This window comes from Clytia hemisphaerica, unplaced genomic scaffold (assembly GCF_902728285.1).
Source record: "Clytia hemisphaerica strain Z4C2 unplaced genomic scaffold, Clytia hemisphaerica genome assembly, whole genome shotgun sequence".
NCBI classification, from domain to species: domain Eukaryota; kingdom Metazoa; phylum Cnidaria; class Hydrozoa; order Leptothecata; family Clytiidae; genus Clytia; species Clytia hemisphaerica.
The window spans coordinates 2,181,112-2,199,617 of NW_027103621.1; the positions used below are offsets into that span (position 1 = coordinate 2,181,112).

Here is an 18,506-nt window from a genome sequence, read left to right on the forward strand (position 1 = left end):
ATGCACTCAAAACATGCACTTATAAGACCATTATGATAAATTAAAAAAGAAAAACTTTGCACTTTGCAAAATTATTGATGTTCTTATAAAAAAACGTGAAGACCGATTCCAGAAAATCTATAAAATCCAGTTAGCAACAACATTCAAACAAAACTCAAGCAAGTTTTCTGGTTGCCTAACTTACATAAACCCCCCCCCCCAAAAAAAAAAAAATAGAATAGTTTTACACTCTTCTAATCATTTCGTCTAAATGTTCAACATTGCTTTCGTCGTTCATTTTTGGATATCGTGCCAAGTAAGAGACTGAAAAAGAGCCAATGTATAAGTTTGGTCTTTTTCGAACGTCCTTTAATATGGATAAGGATTTTTCGATAAGATCTTTCGGAACTTCTTTGAAAAGATCATTGTTGGGTATCCAAAAATGTGGGCAAGATTGATTTTCAAAAACTTTGATTACATCACCAAGAACAATATTAAAACAGGTTAAAATGTTGTCGTCACTTTCTGACAGCCATATTGAAGGATCTGCTTTTTCCAAAGAGTGAAAAAAAGTAGATTTAAAGCAATAACTTGATACTTGAGACAGTTTAGAAGAGCGGAAAGGGAAATGATATTTTCTGATTGCTTTAATTGCAAGAAAGGCCATTCTTGCTACAGGTGGGATCAATTTCGACAACTCAACTTCAGCTCTTGAAAAGGATATACGCCACGTTTTTTCTTGATTGTGTTTATTAGAGTGAGATTTGGGCACAAGATGACATCCATAATTTTTAATTCTCACAATATGATGGATTTCAGGCCATTTTTCATTTCTCTCTCCCCAATTTGAGATCTTTGATGGCCAATCATTGCAACGAACCGAATACGTAATATCGAAGTAAAAATCATTCGATAAAATTGATTTACTAACTATGGTGATTGCTGGACCGTTCACTTTAACTGACATTCCCCTGAGACAGCAACAACAGTACTTTAAAAGGTAATTCAGGCAACAGTGTTTGTAAGAATTATTAAAGTCGTTTATATTCATTCCCAAAACCATACTTTCAAAGTCTTCTTTCAATTGTAGAGAGGAAACCCTTTCTCCAAGTTCATTATTCTGAAGATATACAAAACCTTTGTCAAGGTTCTTACTTTTATACATGACTTGATATTTCATATTTACGTCTCTTTTTAAACTCGCTGACTCATTCTTTGAAGTTATCATGAAATCAAAATCTGACATTGACGTATGTGATCCTAAAATATCCCATTTTCCTGGGTAAAATGGTAAACTGAATGTTTCAGCTACACTTCCTGCTAACATCAATTCAATTCCATCAAGAAAATCAAAAGATTTACACGTCTGTATGAAAAACTTATCAAGGTATTGTGTTGCATATTCTTCCATTCTTTCACGGTCTACAGTTGTGGCGATACACACGTGTAATTGTCTTATTAGCTTTTCTGTTGGTTCGTTACATCTTCTCCGAAATTGGAAAAATATTGAAGCTCTTTGGCGAGAAAATACAATGAGCATCATTGAAATAAAGAAGAAAACGAAAATACCAGTGGTAGTGTCCCCTAGAAGAATTGCTTTTGTATGATTTTCACTTTCACATCGAAATATAACGGTGCCGTTGCAAACATTGTGATTGTTTGCAAAATATGTATCTCTGCAATTTTGAAAGTTAATAGAACCTTTGGTTATGTTTTTAGCAATTAATTCGGTGACATTGTATCTTTTCCATACACAATCTGCCTTGAATGCCATTCCATCCGGCGTCACTTTTTTATCCTTGAAATAGTCTGATAATCCTTTGCCGACAAGATAAAAGAACGAAAATATTGTCCCAATAACAAGGAATATACATCGAAAGTTAAACTTCGATCTGCCCTTTACGGTAGAATAACTTTTCAGCTTCATCATTTTGTATAGTACAACCAATCTGTTTTTTTTCTTCAACAATTTAGATTTAAGGTTTGTTTTCTGGTAGCATTTATATTGACGTTTCTATTAGATCAACACAAAAACTTGTTTGCACAAAAAACAAATACTGAACTGGGCGATCGAAGTATTCTTGATGTAAACTTTGCACCAAAACAATAGATGTGACGTAACAACCAACTAATGACTTGCATTTTGACAAGTGATATAACCTAAACAACACCGCAAACAATCATTTTTAGGTCAAATGACATACTTCCGAGAAATTAAATAAAAAATAAAAAATATAATAAAAAATTGTGAAACTTGCTTATAGCTGAAACGACCTAGAAAAATTTCTGAAAAAATCGGGGTAATAGCTATAAGGCTACGTACAGTTTCTCTGTCAACAAAACAAAAAAAACAATACTGAATTCGCATATTTCCTAGCTCATCTCTTTCACAGTTTTTATTGGCTGAAGCGACCCAGTTAACTTTTTGAGTTTGATCTGAAATTTTGTGAAAGTCAAAATGACTTTTCACGTCTTAACTGATCTTAAAGCTGTAATTCTTGTGGATCGATCGCTTATAATTGATCGTCAGGGTATTAAGCATCAGCCCCGGGAGGGGGGGGGGGGGGCAGCTGGGCAAAAGGACCGACGGGTATGTGCGGGTCCTAAGGGTACCTTTTCCAATATGTTTAAAATGCACTGTAAGGGTCGGAAAAGCTAGAGATGCACTGTAAAGGTAGAAATTTCCTTGAAAAATCTAGATATTTTGACCAAAAATGCTAGAATTTAGACCATTTTTTGCACGAAAGGGATCGAAAATTTGGGGGGAAATGCACTCTAAGGGTATGATTTTTTCACTGATTTTTGCTGCACTGTAAGGGTGCAATTTTAAAAGCCAATTTTTGGCCCGCACATACCGTCAGTCCGCAAACCCAGTGCCCCCCCCCCGGGGCATCAGCACCTGTTGTCACTGTTGTAAGTTGAACTTATAAATGGTTACTTTTTAGGAAAAATGAAGCATTTTTCAAAGTCTCTAAACTTTGTTTCTTACCTGCTTTTTGGTTGTTGTTGTTGTGATCGAAAATGAATACACGTTTTTTTTTTTATAAGAACAAACTATATAAGAACATAAGGCTTCGAGGCCCAAAAATTTAAGAACATTCTAAGAACATTCTAAGGCTTTGGAGACTTAAAAACATGCATTTTCTTAAGAAATTACATCAAAATGCTCAAAAAATTCTGAAAATAAGAACATTTTAAGAACATTTTTAGGCTTCAAATCCAAAAACTAAGAACATCCGAAGGCTTCGAAAATTTTTGACGTTCTTATAAAAAAAAAAACGTGTATCTGAACTACGCCTAAACAAAAGTGATGCAAAGAATAACAAACCTCTGCAAGAACCAGCCTTGGAACCACTCAGCTTCAAATTTGTGACCTACTTTGCAAAATTCCTAAATACGCCACTGCTAGGTAACAAATTACTTAACATAAGAAATATTTCTATTCCGATAGGTAAGTAAAACTTTCTTAAAATTCTTTGAAATTTTTTCCAATGTAATTACTTAACGACTCTTATCACACCGCGTGCATTTTTCGATAGAAAAATTTTCAACACTCAACAAGCGTAAATCTTCTTATAGCATTTTAGCACTATCTTCTCGTCGATTTCCAGGAAAATATTCTTTTGAAATGTTTTTATATTCGAAAGATAAAAGAAATATGTTAATACGAGTAAAAGAGCCTATTGTTAAAAAGTGCGCTTGCTATTGAATTATATTGTAGCCCTTTTCAAGAAAGTTTAAGAAAATTAATATTATGATTTTAAGAAAAATAGGGGGGAACTATTGACAAATTTCCACCGTAAGATTATTTAAGAGAGGTTTGTACTTTTTACGGTGTGACGGGACTGGGCCTTTTTTATTACGGTATAACGGGAGTTGACGAAAAAAAAGACGGGAAAACGGTATTTTAAAATCAGACGGTGACGATATTTGAACCTGTACAAACCGGTGTGACGGCGTTATTATTTTTTTCAATTTTCGGGATTCCGGGATTCAGCAAAAATTTTGACGGGAAAACGGTAATTCGAACCCCTACAACCCCCCCTATTTATCTTGAATAAAGAATTTAAGATTCGACTTTTGAATATTCTAAGTAAATATAAAACATTGAACTGGTCAGTGGCGTTGTGGCAGGGGGGTCATGGCCCCCAGGCAGAGCTTTTTTGAAAGAGCGCCGAAGAACAAAAAGCGCCATAAGAGATTTTTCTAAAAGATCTTAAAAATCGTACTTTATGCGCTTTAAATTGCGCCCCAAGACCAATATTACTGAGATAATTTTAAATTACTTGCAATATTTTTCGCTCATTTCGCTCGCAATAAAATTAATTGGTAACTTCTTTGCAATCTAGCTAAGTTTTTCTGTGTACAATATAGCATCATTAAATGAAATCTACTCTTATCCACTAAATATTTCCTTCCTCGTTATGCCTAGGCAACTGTATTAGTAAATGTTTAGAAACTGGTGGGTAGGGCGCCACTTTGGAAAATCGGGGGCGCCATTTAAAAACAAGTGATACTTTTATGGACCTACCTGGTTATGATATGAATTTAACACACATATAATTGATATCTACGTGAGCGTGACCATTAAACAATCATTCTGAACACAAATATTATACCCGCGAAAGTTTCGAAAAAAGTTAAAAATTTTCGTTTCTTTCTTATAAAAAACGTTTAGAAACCAAAGTTTCATGCTCTTGAAATAATCGTTCATATTCAAGACTTCGTGAGCTAAAAAAACATCTATCTCATAAAGAAATTGAGTAATTTGACTAAGAACATTTATGTATGCTTATTATTAGTGATTCTTATAGATAAACATGCGTTTTTTGAGCCAACAAAATTTTTTTTGCAAAAACTTGCTTGAGCCATCTTTTACCTACTTTCATGCAAAAAATCAGAAAAAATTAATGATCCAATTTTTCACAAAGTCCAAAAAACCCGTTTTTTAGCCGTTTTTTGGCCCAAATTTGCCCAAAAAATTTTTTTTTCGAAAATCGGGCTCCGTCACATTCGAGGGTTTATAGTTACACATCTTTGTGCAAAATATCAGAAAAAAACTAATGAGCCAATCTCGAGAAAAGTTGGTAACGAACGGACGGGCGGACGAACGGGCGGACGAACGGACAGAGGTTAATTTATAGGACCTCCACCCCACCGGGGTAGGTCCAAAAATTGACTTTCGCCCTTCTAGAAAAATTTTCCCACATCGCCACTGGAACTGGTGTTTACCTATAATAAGGTTTAATATCTTACGAGGAGTTTAGCTTTCTTGCTACAGGCTACAAGATATGTAGCTTTCTTTAAGAAACGATTTTTTGCAGTGAATAGCCTAGATGATTTGTATGTTTTTGATTCACTCCCTGCCTGGTGGGTAATTTTACAGGCCAGAACGTTAAAATTGTTGGAGGTCTGATATATTCGATATCATTCCAAATGATAAATTCGACGATTCAATTACTTATTTTATTTACCTTACATTGAAAATTGAAAGAGAAAATTTGCAAGCTGTTTGAAGTGGTCAGGAATTTTCGGATTTCAGGATTTTTTATTCCCTAGGCTTTGGAAATGAAATTTCCCGAGCTTATGACTACCTAGGGATGCTCAGTTTCCATAATATTGAAAAGTGCTTTTCTCGAGCGGACCAATATAAAACCCCACAGGGTTACCCATATTCACGGATTAAATCCTTCCTTTGATAAATTATGGAAGGCTGATAAAATAATTAAATGTATTCGATTATTCTGTAGGCATTCAATTACTTGCGCTACTTTGAGAATCCTTCAAAAAGTTAAAAACCTCCAAAAGCTTCAAAAATTTTGAATGTTCTTATTCAACAGATTGTAAAGAAGATTGACTGATTTTTCTGAAAAGAATTTCTTACACAATGTAAAATTCCGGGGGTGACAAAGTGGTTTCTTATGAGATGTAGTATAATCACCAATTGAATATTGCAAATTTCAATTTATATTTCCTAGTAAAAGTATTGATATTTGAAATCGCCAAGCTTTAAGCTTTCCAAAGATGTAAAAATATCGTTTATACGACCTATCTATAAAAAGTAGAATTTTTCTTTTTCATTTTTCTTCATGTTCTTTTCAAATTTCACGGAAAAACAGTAAATTAATAAGCTCCTTCCTACCTTCCCAACGATACCAAACATTTTAAGATATCGAAGCATTGGCTGAGAAATAACAAGCAAAGCAAAATTTAGTGCCTGGATTTCATAAAAGAAAGGGACAGAATATCGGAGGTAATGCTTTCGATAAAATCTGTAACCAACTTTAAGTCATAAATGACCAAAGGAAATCTCTTATTGGCTTGATCACAGAAAACTATTTTTGTAACCTTTTTACGTAACAATATTTCTCGATGATTAGTAAGAAACCAATTCGAGAGAAGGATAATCTATAGTGGGTTGTAATTAGACCACAGTTAGTTTTGTGATGTCAGCAAGTGTGACGTCATTTGTTCCATGAGTTTAGCTGAGGAAGCAGTAATATGTTTCCACGAATTGCTTTACCGATCGATGACTCTACCTTATCAACCCACACCCTAAACGCACCGGACCTTCCGTGAAATTTGAAAATTCGTAGACTATTTCATTTTGTTTAAAATGAGTCTACTTATCAGTACTTACCCTTTAATACACTTATTCGCCAATTCAATTCATTTTTTGATGAGGATTCTTTCTTTCCAAATCATACCGGCGTTCGGCTAAACAATTTATAAATGGTATTTTATGTGTCTCTATTTGATGCTCAACAATTAAGGAGAAGAGTCAAGGGTAAGTGGAAAAATCCAGGGAAAAGGATTGACCCCTCCCCTACCTTCGGGTAGACAGCTAAAGAAAGGGGATCCTGCGGTTGAAGTCTACTTATTTATTAGACACAAATTCTGTGAATTTTCAAGAAAAAACAGGCAAGAGCTAACAATAATGTAAAATGTCAATTACAAAACCAGTGCTATAAAATCTGTAAATTTTGCCCGAATTTTTGGAATATTTTCGGTCAGAGAGGTGGAAAGATTTTCTATCGATCGATGTCCTGAACTATTTTTAAAGTATTTTCCGAGATATTACGATTCATGCATGTCGCTTTAATATACCGTTAGATGACGTATTACCAGCCTTATAAAGCCTTATTATATTTCTCTTTAGAAAGAGGTAAAAACGTAATAAAATTTCAATGCATTTTTGTGCAAGGGAAATCTGAACAAACGAACATACAATTGGACTGCGAGTGAGTATTGATTAGGAGATATCATGTAGGATATTAGAATCGAATAAGTGTATTACATGACCTATTGTCTGACGTCACATCCCAGCCTAGTGTAGGAAAACAAAAGAACGCGGAAGTTACAGGCTAAAAGCAACCCTTGGCTTTTCTTATTTCACAATAGTGGTTAGTACTAATTGGATTATTAGATCTGTGGAGGTTTTTCTACCTGTTTTCTCGTTGGTATGGATCGTATAACATGAATAAAGGAGCGATGAATTCTTCTTGTGTGACTGTGACCTCTTGAATTTTTTTTTCTGGTAGGAATATTTGTTATGTTGTTATCTTATCTCAATCAAAGTAATTTTTTTTTTGCTTTTTCCGAAAACCAGGTAAGCACAAAAATGTGCCATTGTTCCAGCAACATTAAGTAAGTAAGTCTGCGACCACAGTCGGAGGCAACCCGAAGGCTCCTCTTTCGATAGCTACCACCCGAAGATAGGGGAGGGTGCCACTCTTTCTCTCTGGATTTCTCCACTTACCCTTGATCCTTCTCTTAATTGCTGAGCATCAAGGAGAGAGGCATCAAGTACCATTTTGGGAATCTTTGGTATGACCCGACTGGGGATTGAACCCACAACCTTGCGAACCGTAGCAGGATGCTCTACCACTGCACCATGGTTCGCTTCAGCAACATTAGTTATCAGCGAGGTTGAAACAATTCATATACGATGAGTAATGAGTAATGAGTAATCTTAATGTAATTTTTTGGGTGATTTCACTTAGAAATATTCTGTTGTGGATAGGATATTCAGAAGTTTAAAAAGACTTTCCTCGGTTGAAAACAGTAACCCGTATAGCGTACAAAAATTTTATGGACAGGTCTTTATTAGATTAGATAAACCTTTTTTCAATCGATTCTACAAAAATAATTCTTATCTTGGAAAATTCATCGTTTGTTGATGTGACATTTGTCTGAAAAGGTAATAGGTGTCTGTCTGCCTGGTTGCATCTATTGAAAGTGATTATGCTTGATTGATCCCAGGGGCGGACTTGAAGAGTTTCAAAATGTATGACGGACAAAGTGGATATCCAGGGGGTAAATATCTACAAGGGAGCGAATATTGAGGGGGTAGTGTCTTTTCAAGTAAAAAATATGATATCCAGGGGCAGGGGTAAGCATCTTTATAAGAGAGGATATCCAGGGGGTTGAGCATATTTTAAGGAGTGGATATTCATATGGTCTTTATACTAATAAAGTAGGATATCCAGGGGGTTCGATACTTCAAAAAATCAATATCCTTAACAGTGGGGGTAAGATTTTTTTTCTGGAAAAGAACAATTTATTGATGACGCTGAGTCCAAATATTGAAAACTACCCCACTACTTAATGGCACCTTCCAGTCTATACAAAAACTTTAATTAAGTTGACCCCGTGCTATAGGTAGGGCTGCAATTGAAAGGCGAGAGTCCAGTTGACTGGTTTGTTGGGAAGGATTCAACAGTCGTAAAACTTCAAATCGATTCACTAGAATAAGAAATCTACATAGTAAAACACAGGTTCATCAAGAGAAAAAGGTTAAACATCTATTGTGCAATTACATAGATAGTCAATTGCCCGCTAAAAATTGCTCGGAAAATTTCAAGGTTTTAATCACTAAATAAAAAACAATTCAATTATATGAATTGAATATCTGCATTACTTGGCAATGATTGCAAAAGCTATGAAACTAATTAAATTGTGGATGGATGGGTGGGTGTTTGAAGGAAGGGATGTAGGTGTGGAGAAGATAGGGATATTGAATCATCCACATTGTGGTTAAAAAGCTGTGGATTGCTGATAAATGACATTTTAAATTGGATATAAAAAGACAATGCCTTGGTGTCTTTTATTTGTCCGTGGAGGCTGAAAGACAAATGGCTTAGTGATACAGAGTAAGAATAATCATCTTGCTCCATTTCAATTTAACTAAATTTTTAAACTGATAGTTTAAAAAAAGTCTTAATAAGTCTAATTTCCTAACGCTGTCTCTATAAAGATACCACGCCCATCCCACGTAACGCGCATGTCACATAATACACAATTGAAATTGGTAGATAAGGAAAATTCATTAGCCTGAAGATGACGCGACGTTTTGGCCTGGAAGCCATCTAATTCTCCTACATCTTCCTTCTATGTGTTAGGGCGAAAATACAATGCAAATGTTCCAGAAATAGTTCCTCCAGAACCCACATCATCGTTACAGGAGACAGAAATGTGTTGAAAATAAAAAGAACAGGATAAAAGAGGAGCGAACTTCATCATCTACCCTATTTCCAAGCAGAATTTACACGTACGCCTCTTGAGACGATAAGGATGGAAAGAAAATTGTCAAGTTTTAATCCAAGGTCAATATTCACATTCTACGCGTCCTATTGAAGCAGGAGATGCATATTCATGATGCATGACCTACAGATGTCAAAACAATTTGACGCACAAATTAAGTTGAATTGGCGCTGCCGTAACAAGATTATCCAGGGAGAGAAATTATCTGATAAATTATACAGTAAAGACTCTCTTGATGTTTTTTATGTTAATCCGTGGGAAAATTATTATGCAAGATCTAAATGATATAAACACTCGCTAATAGGTTTATAAAAAACTTCGGCAGTGACTGTCGCCCTTTTCCCTTTGAGCTAATTATGGAAAGATACTTGCTGTTGCATGATTCTGACTCTCCCATAATCAATAAAGTTTTCGTGGTAAAAGATTTTACCATGGAAAATAGAGATACCAGGCAGATAGGCAGGCGGGCAGATAGACAAATAGTTATAATTGAAAAACAACAAATTCAACACCAAAAAGCTTTTAAGTCCTAGCAAAATAAGGCCGTATGCACATGTAGAAATACAGACAGACGGATGGAAGGAAGGAAACTAGTCAAGTTTGCATTATTGGAGCTTCACTGACTGAACCACGATGGCTATATATACATGAAGTTTAATCTGAACCCTTCTAAAAGTTGGACAGTGAGATAATGAACCCTATATCAAAGTCTTTAGACGATTAAGTTTACTATAAATATCAAGGCTAATGGCACGCAATACGCGCGTCTTTGGATTAATTAAGTAAGTAAAGAAGATTAATTTTCTGTAGATAAACGCTTTCAAACATATCTGCTTGAAATAAACTGACGCCGAATGTCAAAGACAGTAGAATGGTCTCAATCATTTTTGCTGGTAATGTCGAGTTACCAGTAGTGCGTGGCAATGGTTAAATGAACCGAGTAATAGACCTTTTCATAAATTACATCACGAGCAACTCTTACCTCGTTTTCAAAATATTTTCATGGTAATTGATTCCCAGAAGAGAGATCATAAGAAGTATACTCTATCTAAACAAGAGTAACACTTGAACACTCAAGGAATTTAGTCATCTTGGTAATGACTTCAAAATGAGGCAGTCGTTGCACTCAAAATAATTTATGAAAAGGACTATCATTAACGCACGTTAAAGGTAAATTCGAGATATCCATGAGGAAATCTTTTAAACGGAAAAACACCCAAAAGCACTTTCTCTTTTCCATTATTTCTATATTTTGGACAAAAACCGAAAAACGGTCTTTTTCGGATGCTTCCGTATAAAAGACTCCGCCTTGATATCTTTGAATGTTATTGTGGCAGGACGTCACAAAAGGGGTTTTTTATTTCAAAAAGATTCAACGAAGAAGCTCATGCGGATGGAGACTGTAGTAGCTTTTGTAATGTCCGATGGTCGAATCAAAAATAGATTCTAAAGCTGGTTTAGAGAAAAAGAAGCTTTATCGAAAAACAATCGAAAGGGTTATAAGTACTTTGAAGGGAGCTAAGGCTTTCTTTTTTGTTTATTTCAAAGAACAGGGCAGGAAATTCTGCAAGATTTTCAAAGATCTACTTGTTACTAATTAGGGTATGTTTGACATTATAATAGCACGTCGTTAAATGGTTAGATCCGTTGCTAAATCTCACTTTAAATCTGTAACAATTACCTTGTAATTTAAACGGGTTTTCGTTGTAAGGATTCAAAACACGTTTTTGTGACGTCCAAATGACGTCGTGACAGAGACAATAGGGTAATTGATTTTCTTGCAAAAGTATAATAAGCTAGCTAGCTTTTGCAGTGGTGGTTTTCTGATACTTTCACCCTTCATACCAAGTTTGAAATTATCGTGTATATTTACACATTAACAGAACATCAAAAGTGTGGAAGCCTTTGAATGTTTTTAAATTTTTGCATTATAAGCCTTAAAATCTTAAATATTCTAATCTCGAAGCCTACTGTTCTCATAATAGTATAGATATCGTAAAGAATACACATGTATGATATGAAATGAACAAGAAAGCCAAGAAACTTGACTTGTAACTTCGTTTTTGATTCCACAGAAAAGTACATGTTTTCTATTAGAACAATCTATTTAAGAACATAACACTTCGATGGCCAAAACATTAAGGACAAGTTAAGATCATTTTAGAGCTTCGCAGACTCTAAAACACAATCTCTTAGAATATTGGAGAAAAAATACCTCACAAAATGGTGAAAATAAGAACACTATTAGGCTTAAAACTCAAAAAGGTAAGAACATCCCAAGGCTTCAAAATTTTGGATATTCTTATAAAAAATCAGACGTGTAATGCACTTACCAATAGATTTCATTTAAATGATTGATGTACACCACCATTTTTCAAATTTTACACCATGACAAATCTCCTATCCATAACAACCTCAAACGAATCACCTTAGTCCCAAATCATCCATAGCTAAAAATAAAGAAAAATAAAAACATTGAAAAATTTTCGTACACATTATGACAATTTCAGTTTATGCCCCTAATTGGGCAATTTAAGAGCCATTGTCAAGTTATTATTTGACAATTGCTAAGGTGTGAACAACAAATGACAAGACATCTTATAAGAACAAGTAAGGTCATATTTATAAAAACTTTAAACTGTAACTGGATTGTTTCTTATCTAATGAGATGTTCCCCGTTTTAACAATTTCCAACCCAGCTATGACACTAACAAGAATTCTTAGGAAAAAATTCGGACGGTTCATAAAATTGAGGGTAAAAAGCAGAAAATTAAAATTATTCAAAATTACGCTTATAATAAAATGATTGCAAACCAATTAACAGCAGCTAATTGGAATGTTGAATTTATCAAAGGGGTTGTACATTTTCAACGCTGAATTATGTTGATGATATTTTTGTTGTGATAAATATGAGTTTGACAATTTGATAATAATAAATTATGCAAGAAAAATACTGAATCTATGTAATATTTTACAAAGATTTTATGGAATTGGGAAAAAAGTTTTGGGATTATTTTTATGACTGTATTCTGGTATCTAGTATCTATTCTATGATAAATTTCCTTTCATGGTTTCAAATAGATTGGGCCATATTTGAAAATCTGGAATAATCTGAAATGATTGCATAAAACTTCTTATGACTGTAAAAGATCTTTTAGTCTGCAAGTTTTTTTGTTCTTTCTGAAATCCAACCAAGTCTTTTGTTTTCTTTAATAGAGATTTGTGTGCTGTCAATTGGCCATTTGTCAAGTGGATCTTTCCAAATTACGATAGTGCAAAGTGCTACTTGAGTGCTTGCTGCCAGCCAAACCATGACAGTTAGTCATATGTCTACATGGCAAGAGTATAGAGAAATAAAGACGTTTATGAAAGTACTTGAAACTTAATTTCATTGGCAGGCTGTTGTAGGTAGAAATTTGATAACTGCAAGATGTGCAAAAAAATCTCTTCTTGGTGTTCAGATAGAAGATAGAAGATTTGGTGGTTGTAATTTTTAATCGACCTAAGGTATAATACTGTAGCTTGGCACACTTGGCTGTCATACTTTTGATATCACAAGGGGAACTCGTCTCTAAATGAAGTCATTTCATATTAGGTATACTCTGGGTGGAAAAGAAATTCAATCAGGCTGTTTACAGTATGTCTTTAGTTCTGGGTGCAACTTAATTTTCCATTTAGAAAGCACACCTCTGTCTCACAGCTCATGTGAGAATTTTTTCCAACAGTGAGGCTATGGGATGAAAATTTCGATCGAAATTTCAATGGAAATAAAAATCTATTGTCTTAAGGGGTGTGAAAACTTTCCAGAAGAAGCAATCATAACTCTATAGTTGAATATATTCATTTTCGACACCCATATTATTTACAAAAGATACCCAACGGGAGCTCTTAAATTAAATCATGTTCATGATTAAATACACCTACAAAGTTCAACATTTCTCTTGCAAATGTACGGAAAGGAGCTAGCTGACTGCTGCAGAGGGAGATAGAGAGCTATGATTAAACTCACTCCAACGCTAAATAATTTTGGTAGCTTTTTGTCACAACAAACAAATTTCTGTTTCTCCGTATGCAAACCTTTTATCAAAGTGATGTTAATTATCACGAATTTTCGTATGTATCTGATATTTCCATATAAATGCTTATAGAAGGTTTCAATGATATGTCCTTTCAGGTTCTTTCGATCTGTAATAATCTGTATACATTAAGCCCTTAACCAGTACTTGCATACATGATATAATTCGAGGTAGACATTTTCCCAAACTTTATCGTCATTAAGCAAGCCGACTAAGTGAACACAAAATTATTGGAAAAAATTCAACCCGAGTAATAAGGTATAGCAGCATTGTAACCAGTAACCCACCTGGCTCACAACGTTGTTTCAACGCCCATCAGGCGTCCATCTAGCGACCATGTGATGTAGTGTTAAGTCATTGAAACGTTAGTCAATGCAGAATGCTTATCAAATAAAAACATATCCCAAGTTTAGATAGAGCTTCTTTGGAAAGAGGATGGCAGGCATTACGCGTACGTATAGTCTCCTGTACGTAAATTTATTAAAAAAGGAGGAATTTTGTTTTGGACAGTCTATTGGTTTTTACAATGGAAAAGTTTGAAAAGTGTAAGTACATCATAAAAGCAAGACAACACGTTTAATGCACCTCTTTATGTGACGTTACAGCTATGTGACGTATCACGCTCTATTTTTACGCACCGGAAGGAGTGTGTTTTTTCGCAAGAGATGTCATCTCTTTTTGTGAGGTCGACTTAATATCTCTCCTACACAGTGAGGAAATTATCCGACGTCGTTTTAATACGGCAAAATGACGTATTAATGCGAAAAGAATAAAAAGACGGATTTTTTTAAAGAAATGAACAAAAAGGATTTTGAATTTTTCATTGAGAAGCTGCTTACCATTGTCAAGTTTTGTCAAAGCAGTAGTTGAATGAAACAGAATAAAAGAAAAAAGAATACTTTTTTTGTTGTGTTTGTGTTGTATTTTTGTTTTGTTCTTTGAAGGGTTATAGAAAGGGGATTAGTTGAATAGTGAGCTGACTTGCTTGTCACTTTTGAATGGCCTCCAGATCATTTTGAAAGTACGATCGGAGGGGAGCGAAAGGGCTTTGTATTTTGCTTACTTGCTCACACCGCTTCATGTTTTAGAAGGGTTTTCTGATGATTTAGAGAGAGGATTTTAGGGAACAGATTTTTGAAAACTAGAGTAAATAATTGATTAATTGATTATCGAGAATGTGGCGATTGCTTCTGTTGAGCATTGAGCACATTGCAGTTCTTGCAAAATATAGAGATACATGGACTTTGAAAATGCGCAGCTTTTGGTTTGTTATCAAAAAATAAAACATTTGATTTGAAAAGTCACGAAAGAAGTCCCATACTGTAGTCTTATGTTTATCGTGCAAACTTTTGCAAACTTTCACCAGATTCTCACAATGCTAATGATCGAAATCAATCAAATAAATGAAAAACAATTACAAGTTAAAAGTTGTACAAATTAGTATTGAACGCGAAAAGTGGACACAGAAAATATAGAAAGGAGAGAGAAAGGGAGAAAAAGCTATCTAGCTTTCTGCAATTTATTTTTTTTAAAGGGTAATGCAAATTAGCTAAGGAGTGTCGGTGTTTCGTTTGAGTTATTATGCTATGAAATAGCTTTCGGGTAGAAGATAAGGAGCGGAGAATTGGTTTGTGTCTCTACAACTAAACAACTTTAGTAATTAAGTTCATTTTCTTGATGTAATATAATTGAGGTGTTATTATGCTTCAGTTTGTAATGTTTTATTTTTGTACTACATTCATTTGAATGTGCTGCTCAATCGATTGCGACTGTTGTTGCAATGTGTACAGCTGCTTGCTTGCTTAATTCTGCTAAAGATAGAAAGAAACCAGTGATTTGTTAATTTTGCACTCTTGTTTGTAAACGGTTGGATCTGTTCTTTGGCGTTATGCGATAAGAGTTCGCACGTAATACATTCTCGAAGGAATTTCTTAACATGCTTAGGCCTTTAGAGATTGCTTTATATTTCAGATTAATAATATAGGACAGTCAACTCTCTCTAATTCGAGCATCACCATTCGGATCTTTCTATAGCTCGAACTGAGTATTGATCAATTCCAGCTACGAAGTCGTATAAAGAAACACTTTTTGTAACTTTAATTCTCATGCAAAAAAGTCTTGGTTTCTTAAAGATCGAATTAGAGAGAGAGAGTTAACTTTAAAATCTATTTCTTAAAACCGATACATTGTAACTCTGTTTAGAGCTGAAAGACACGGAAAGGTGTTTGTTGTGTGTATAAAAGAGATATCAATACATACTAATAATCGACCTTTCGAAATCCCGGAAACTTCATGTCAGCAAGCAGTCAGACTGACTGATAAAAATACCATAGTCTCTCTACTATACAGTGAAACGTCACTTTCCCTTTATTTGTAATGGAAATGCATTGATGAGTGAAATTCCTTCGTATTATACGGATGTGTATCATTATAATTCAAGTGTAATATGGAAGTCACACACTGGGTTGTGCTATTTTAATTCGCTTAATCAATAATCATTTTCTTTATAATCTTGAATACGAAGCTTGATACTACACAATATACTATGATGCTCGCGTGCGTTCTGTTATTCGTTTGGGGTGCCTCCTATTATCTTTTATATGGTTGTTTTGATAGAGTTTCAAGTCAAGTAATTTGTAGTCATGCAAATAGTTTCAAGGTTGATTTGCTAGCAAGGTGAAGTATTGAAGGGAGGACGGGTTTCTGTAGCATCAGCGACTAATTTCTACAAACGATCCACTATATAGTAGTATATTCATCCCTCGTGAAGATCTACTTTGCTAAGAGAGCTAAATAGTGACCGGAGACTGATATTTAGGCATGCAGCGTTTACGATTAGATCTCTAATCAGAGATTCGGCAACTTAAGGCCGGGTTCAATATCTCTAGATCGCGAAACTCGTTGTAGGATTTCAGCCTTCGGAACGGGCTGCGGTACAATTCTCCGTGTGGAACCATTTTGCGTGCTCTGATAAGAAAATTTGTTATCGTTGAGTTCTGTTTAACGCAATGAGCTTGTAGACAGCGCAAGAATTGACAGTAAAGATAAATTAAGTGCCAGGGATTTTTTCAAGCACTTTGAGCTACTACCGTTTTTGTATAATTAGATTGAGTTTAAGATGCGTAAAAATACGCGAGCGAAGCGAGCGTGATTTAGAGCAGGGGGTCTGGGGGGGCGCTCTAAGCCCCCTTTAGAAAATTTTAACTCCAAATTTGGCCCTGGATTGCTTTAAACAAGAACAAAAAGTGAAAACAATAACGCCGCTTAAGTAAAAATAGAAAGATTTTGGCCCATTTCACGCCCAGGGTTCGAATTATAAATTTTAAGCAATAGATAAACGAGCGAATAAAGTAACCGAGTTGATAAAGTAATATATAAACGAGTGCATTTTAAAGTAGCGAAGGAGAAGCGAGGTAAAAAAGGAGCGCCGCAGGCGAAATTTTTACATTGTTGTCGAAACATTTTTAGTATTTTGCGATGTTATTTTGAAGTAAATGCAAAAGTATCTTCAGTTCATTTCTCTAGAAAAGCGAAGAAGTAAGAGGTTATAGACAAAGCAAAGTATATTGAAGTTTTGAAGTAACGAGTAGATAAAGCAATAGATAAACGAATGAAGAAAGTTGCGGTAGCGAGTATACAAAGCAATAGATAAACGAGAGAATATATTAGCGAAGTAGCGAGTATATAAAGCAAAAGATAAACGAATGAATAAAGTAGCGAAGTGGCGAGATGATAAAGCGATAGATAAACGAGCGAATAAAGTAACCGAGTTGATAAAGTAATAGATAAACGAGTGAATAAAGTAGCGAAGCAGCAAGTTGATAAAGCAATAGATAAACGAATGAATAAAGTAGCGAAGTGGCAAGTAGATGAAGAAATAGATAGACGAATGAATAAAGTAGAGAAGTAGCGAGTTGATAAAGCAATAGATAAACGAATGAATAAAGTAGCGAAGTGGCAAGTAGATAAAGCAATAGATAAACGAATGAAAGAAGTAGCAAAATAGGTGTTTTCTTATAATTTTTTAACTTCGCATTTTCGAGTTAGGAAATCTTTTTGGGTAGCTAAATCTAAAATTCACTTCGCATTTTGCGAAGTGCGAAGCTATAATTCATCCTCGCATTAAAAACACCCTACTGTTTTTCACGCCGAAGCTATAATTCAATCAAGCTGTGGCGTCAAACTGAACGAGACTATCTCTCTCTAATTTTTTCTTCCTTGAAAAGATCAATAATTATCTCACCCTCAAGAATTTATTTTTGGTAAACACCGGATACATAGATAAAATGGTCTAGTGAAAACCAAAAAAGTTTGTGAAACGTAGCAATGAATGAATTCTCTGATGAAAACAATGAAACACATCGAATTTATGACGTGACCGCGTACCAAGAAACATTACGAGAGAACACATTTTTTTCCATTCTCTTGTCTTTACTCTATACTGATTAAAAACAAATAATTGGCGTTTCTGAGAAAACTGCTTTGAAACTTTTTTCTTGTAAATCTTTTTTTTATATTTCGGATTGAGTTTCATAACTCAATCTTGGATTGAGTATTTTTGCCGGTATACGGTAGTAAAATAGTGCTTAGAAAAATCCCTGAGTGCGAAGTGATTTTTGTTTATTTTAATGCAATTTTCTTGTTTGTCACGAATTACATTATGAAGTCAAGTGTGTGGTTTGTCATTCATTGCAATTTTCAATGACAACCCGAGACTAAAGTTTGTTTACAAGTTACAATGCTACTGGTGCCATAACGTTCGCCAAGACAAAACGAACGCAATTTTTGAGGGGAAAATTGATTCAAGTCTCTCAATGTAAGATAATTTTCGAAAACTCATCCATCCTCTAAGGGAAATCTTATGACCAAAAATTAGCTTCCTTTATAAGAGTTCGAAGGTTTTGGCAA

General features: G+C 34.6%; 1 protein-coding gene across 1 annotated transcript in view; it reads right to left on the reverse strand.

Annotated features, from left to right (window-relative positions):
• The window catches only part of LOC136802303 (uncharacterized), a 60,858-nt gene that overhangs the window by 23,024 nt on the left and 19,328 nt on the right, over positions 1-18,506 (reverse strand). The window contains exon 2 of the mRNA XM_067059019.1: positions 11,856-11,972. Coding sequence (XP_066915120.1) covers positions 11,856-11,868 — 13 coding nt within the window. The 5' untranslated portion in view covers positions 11,869-11,972. The remainder of the gene's footprint in view (positions 1-11,855; positions 11,973-18,506) is intronic.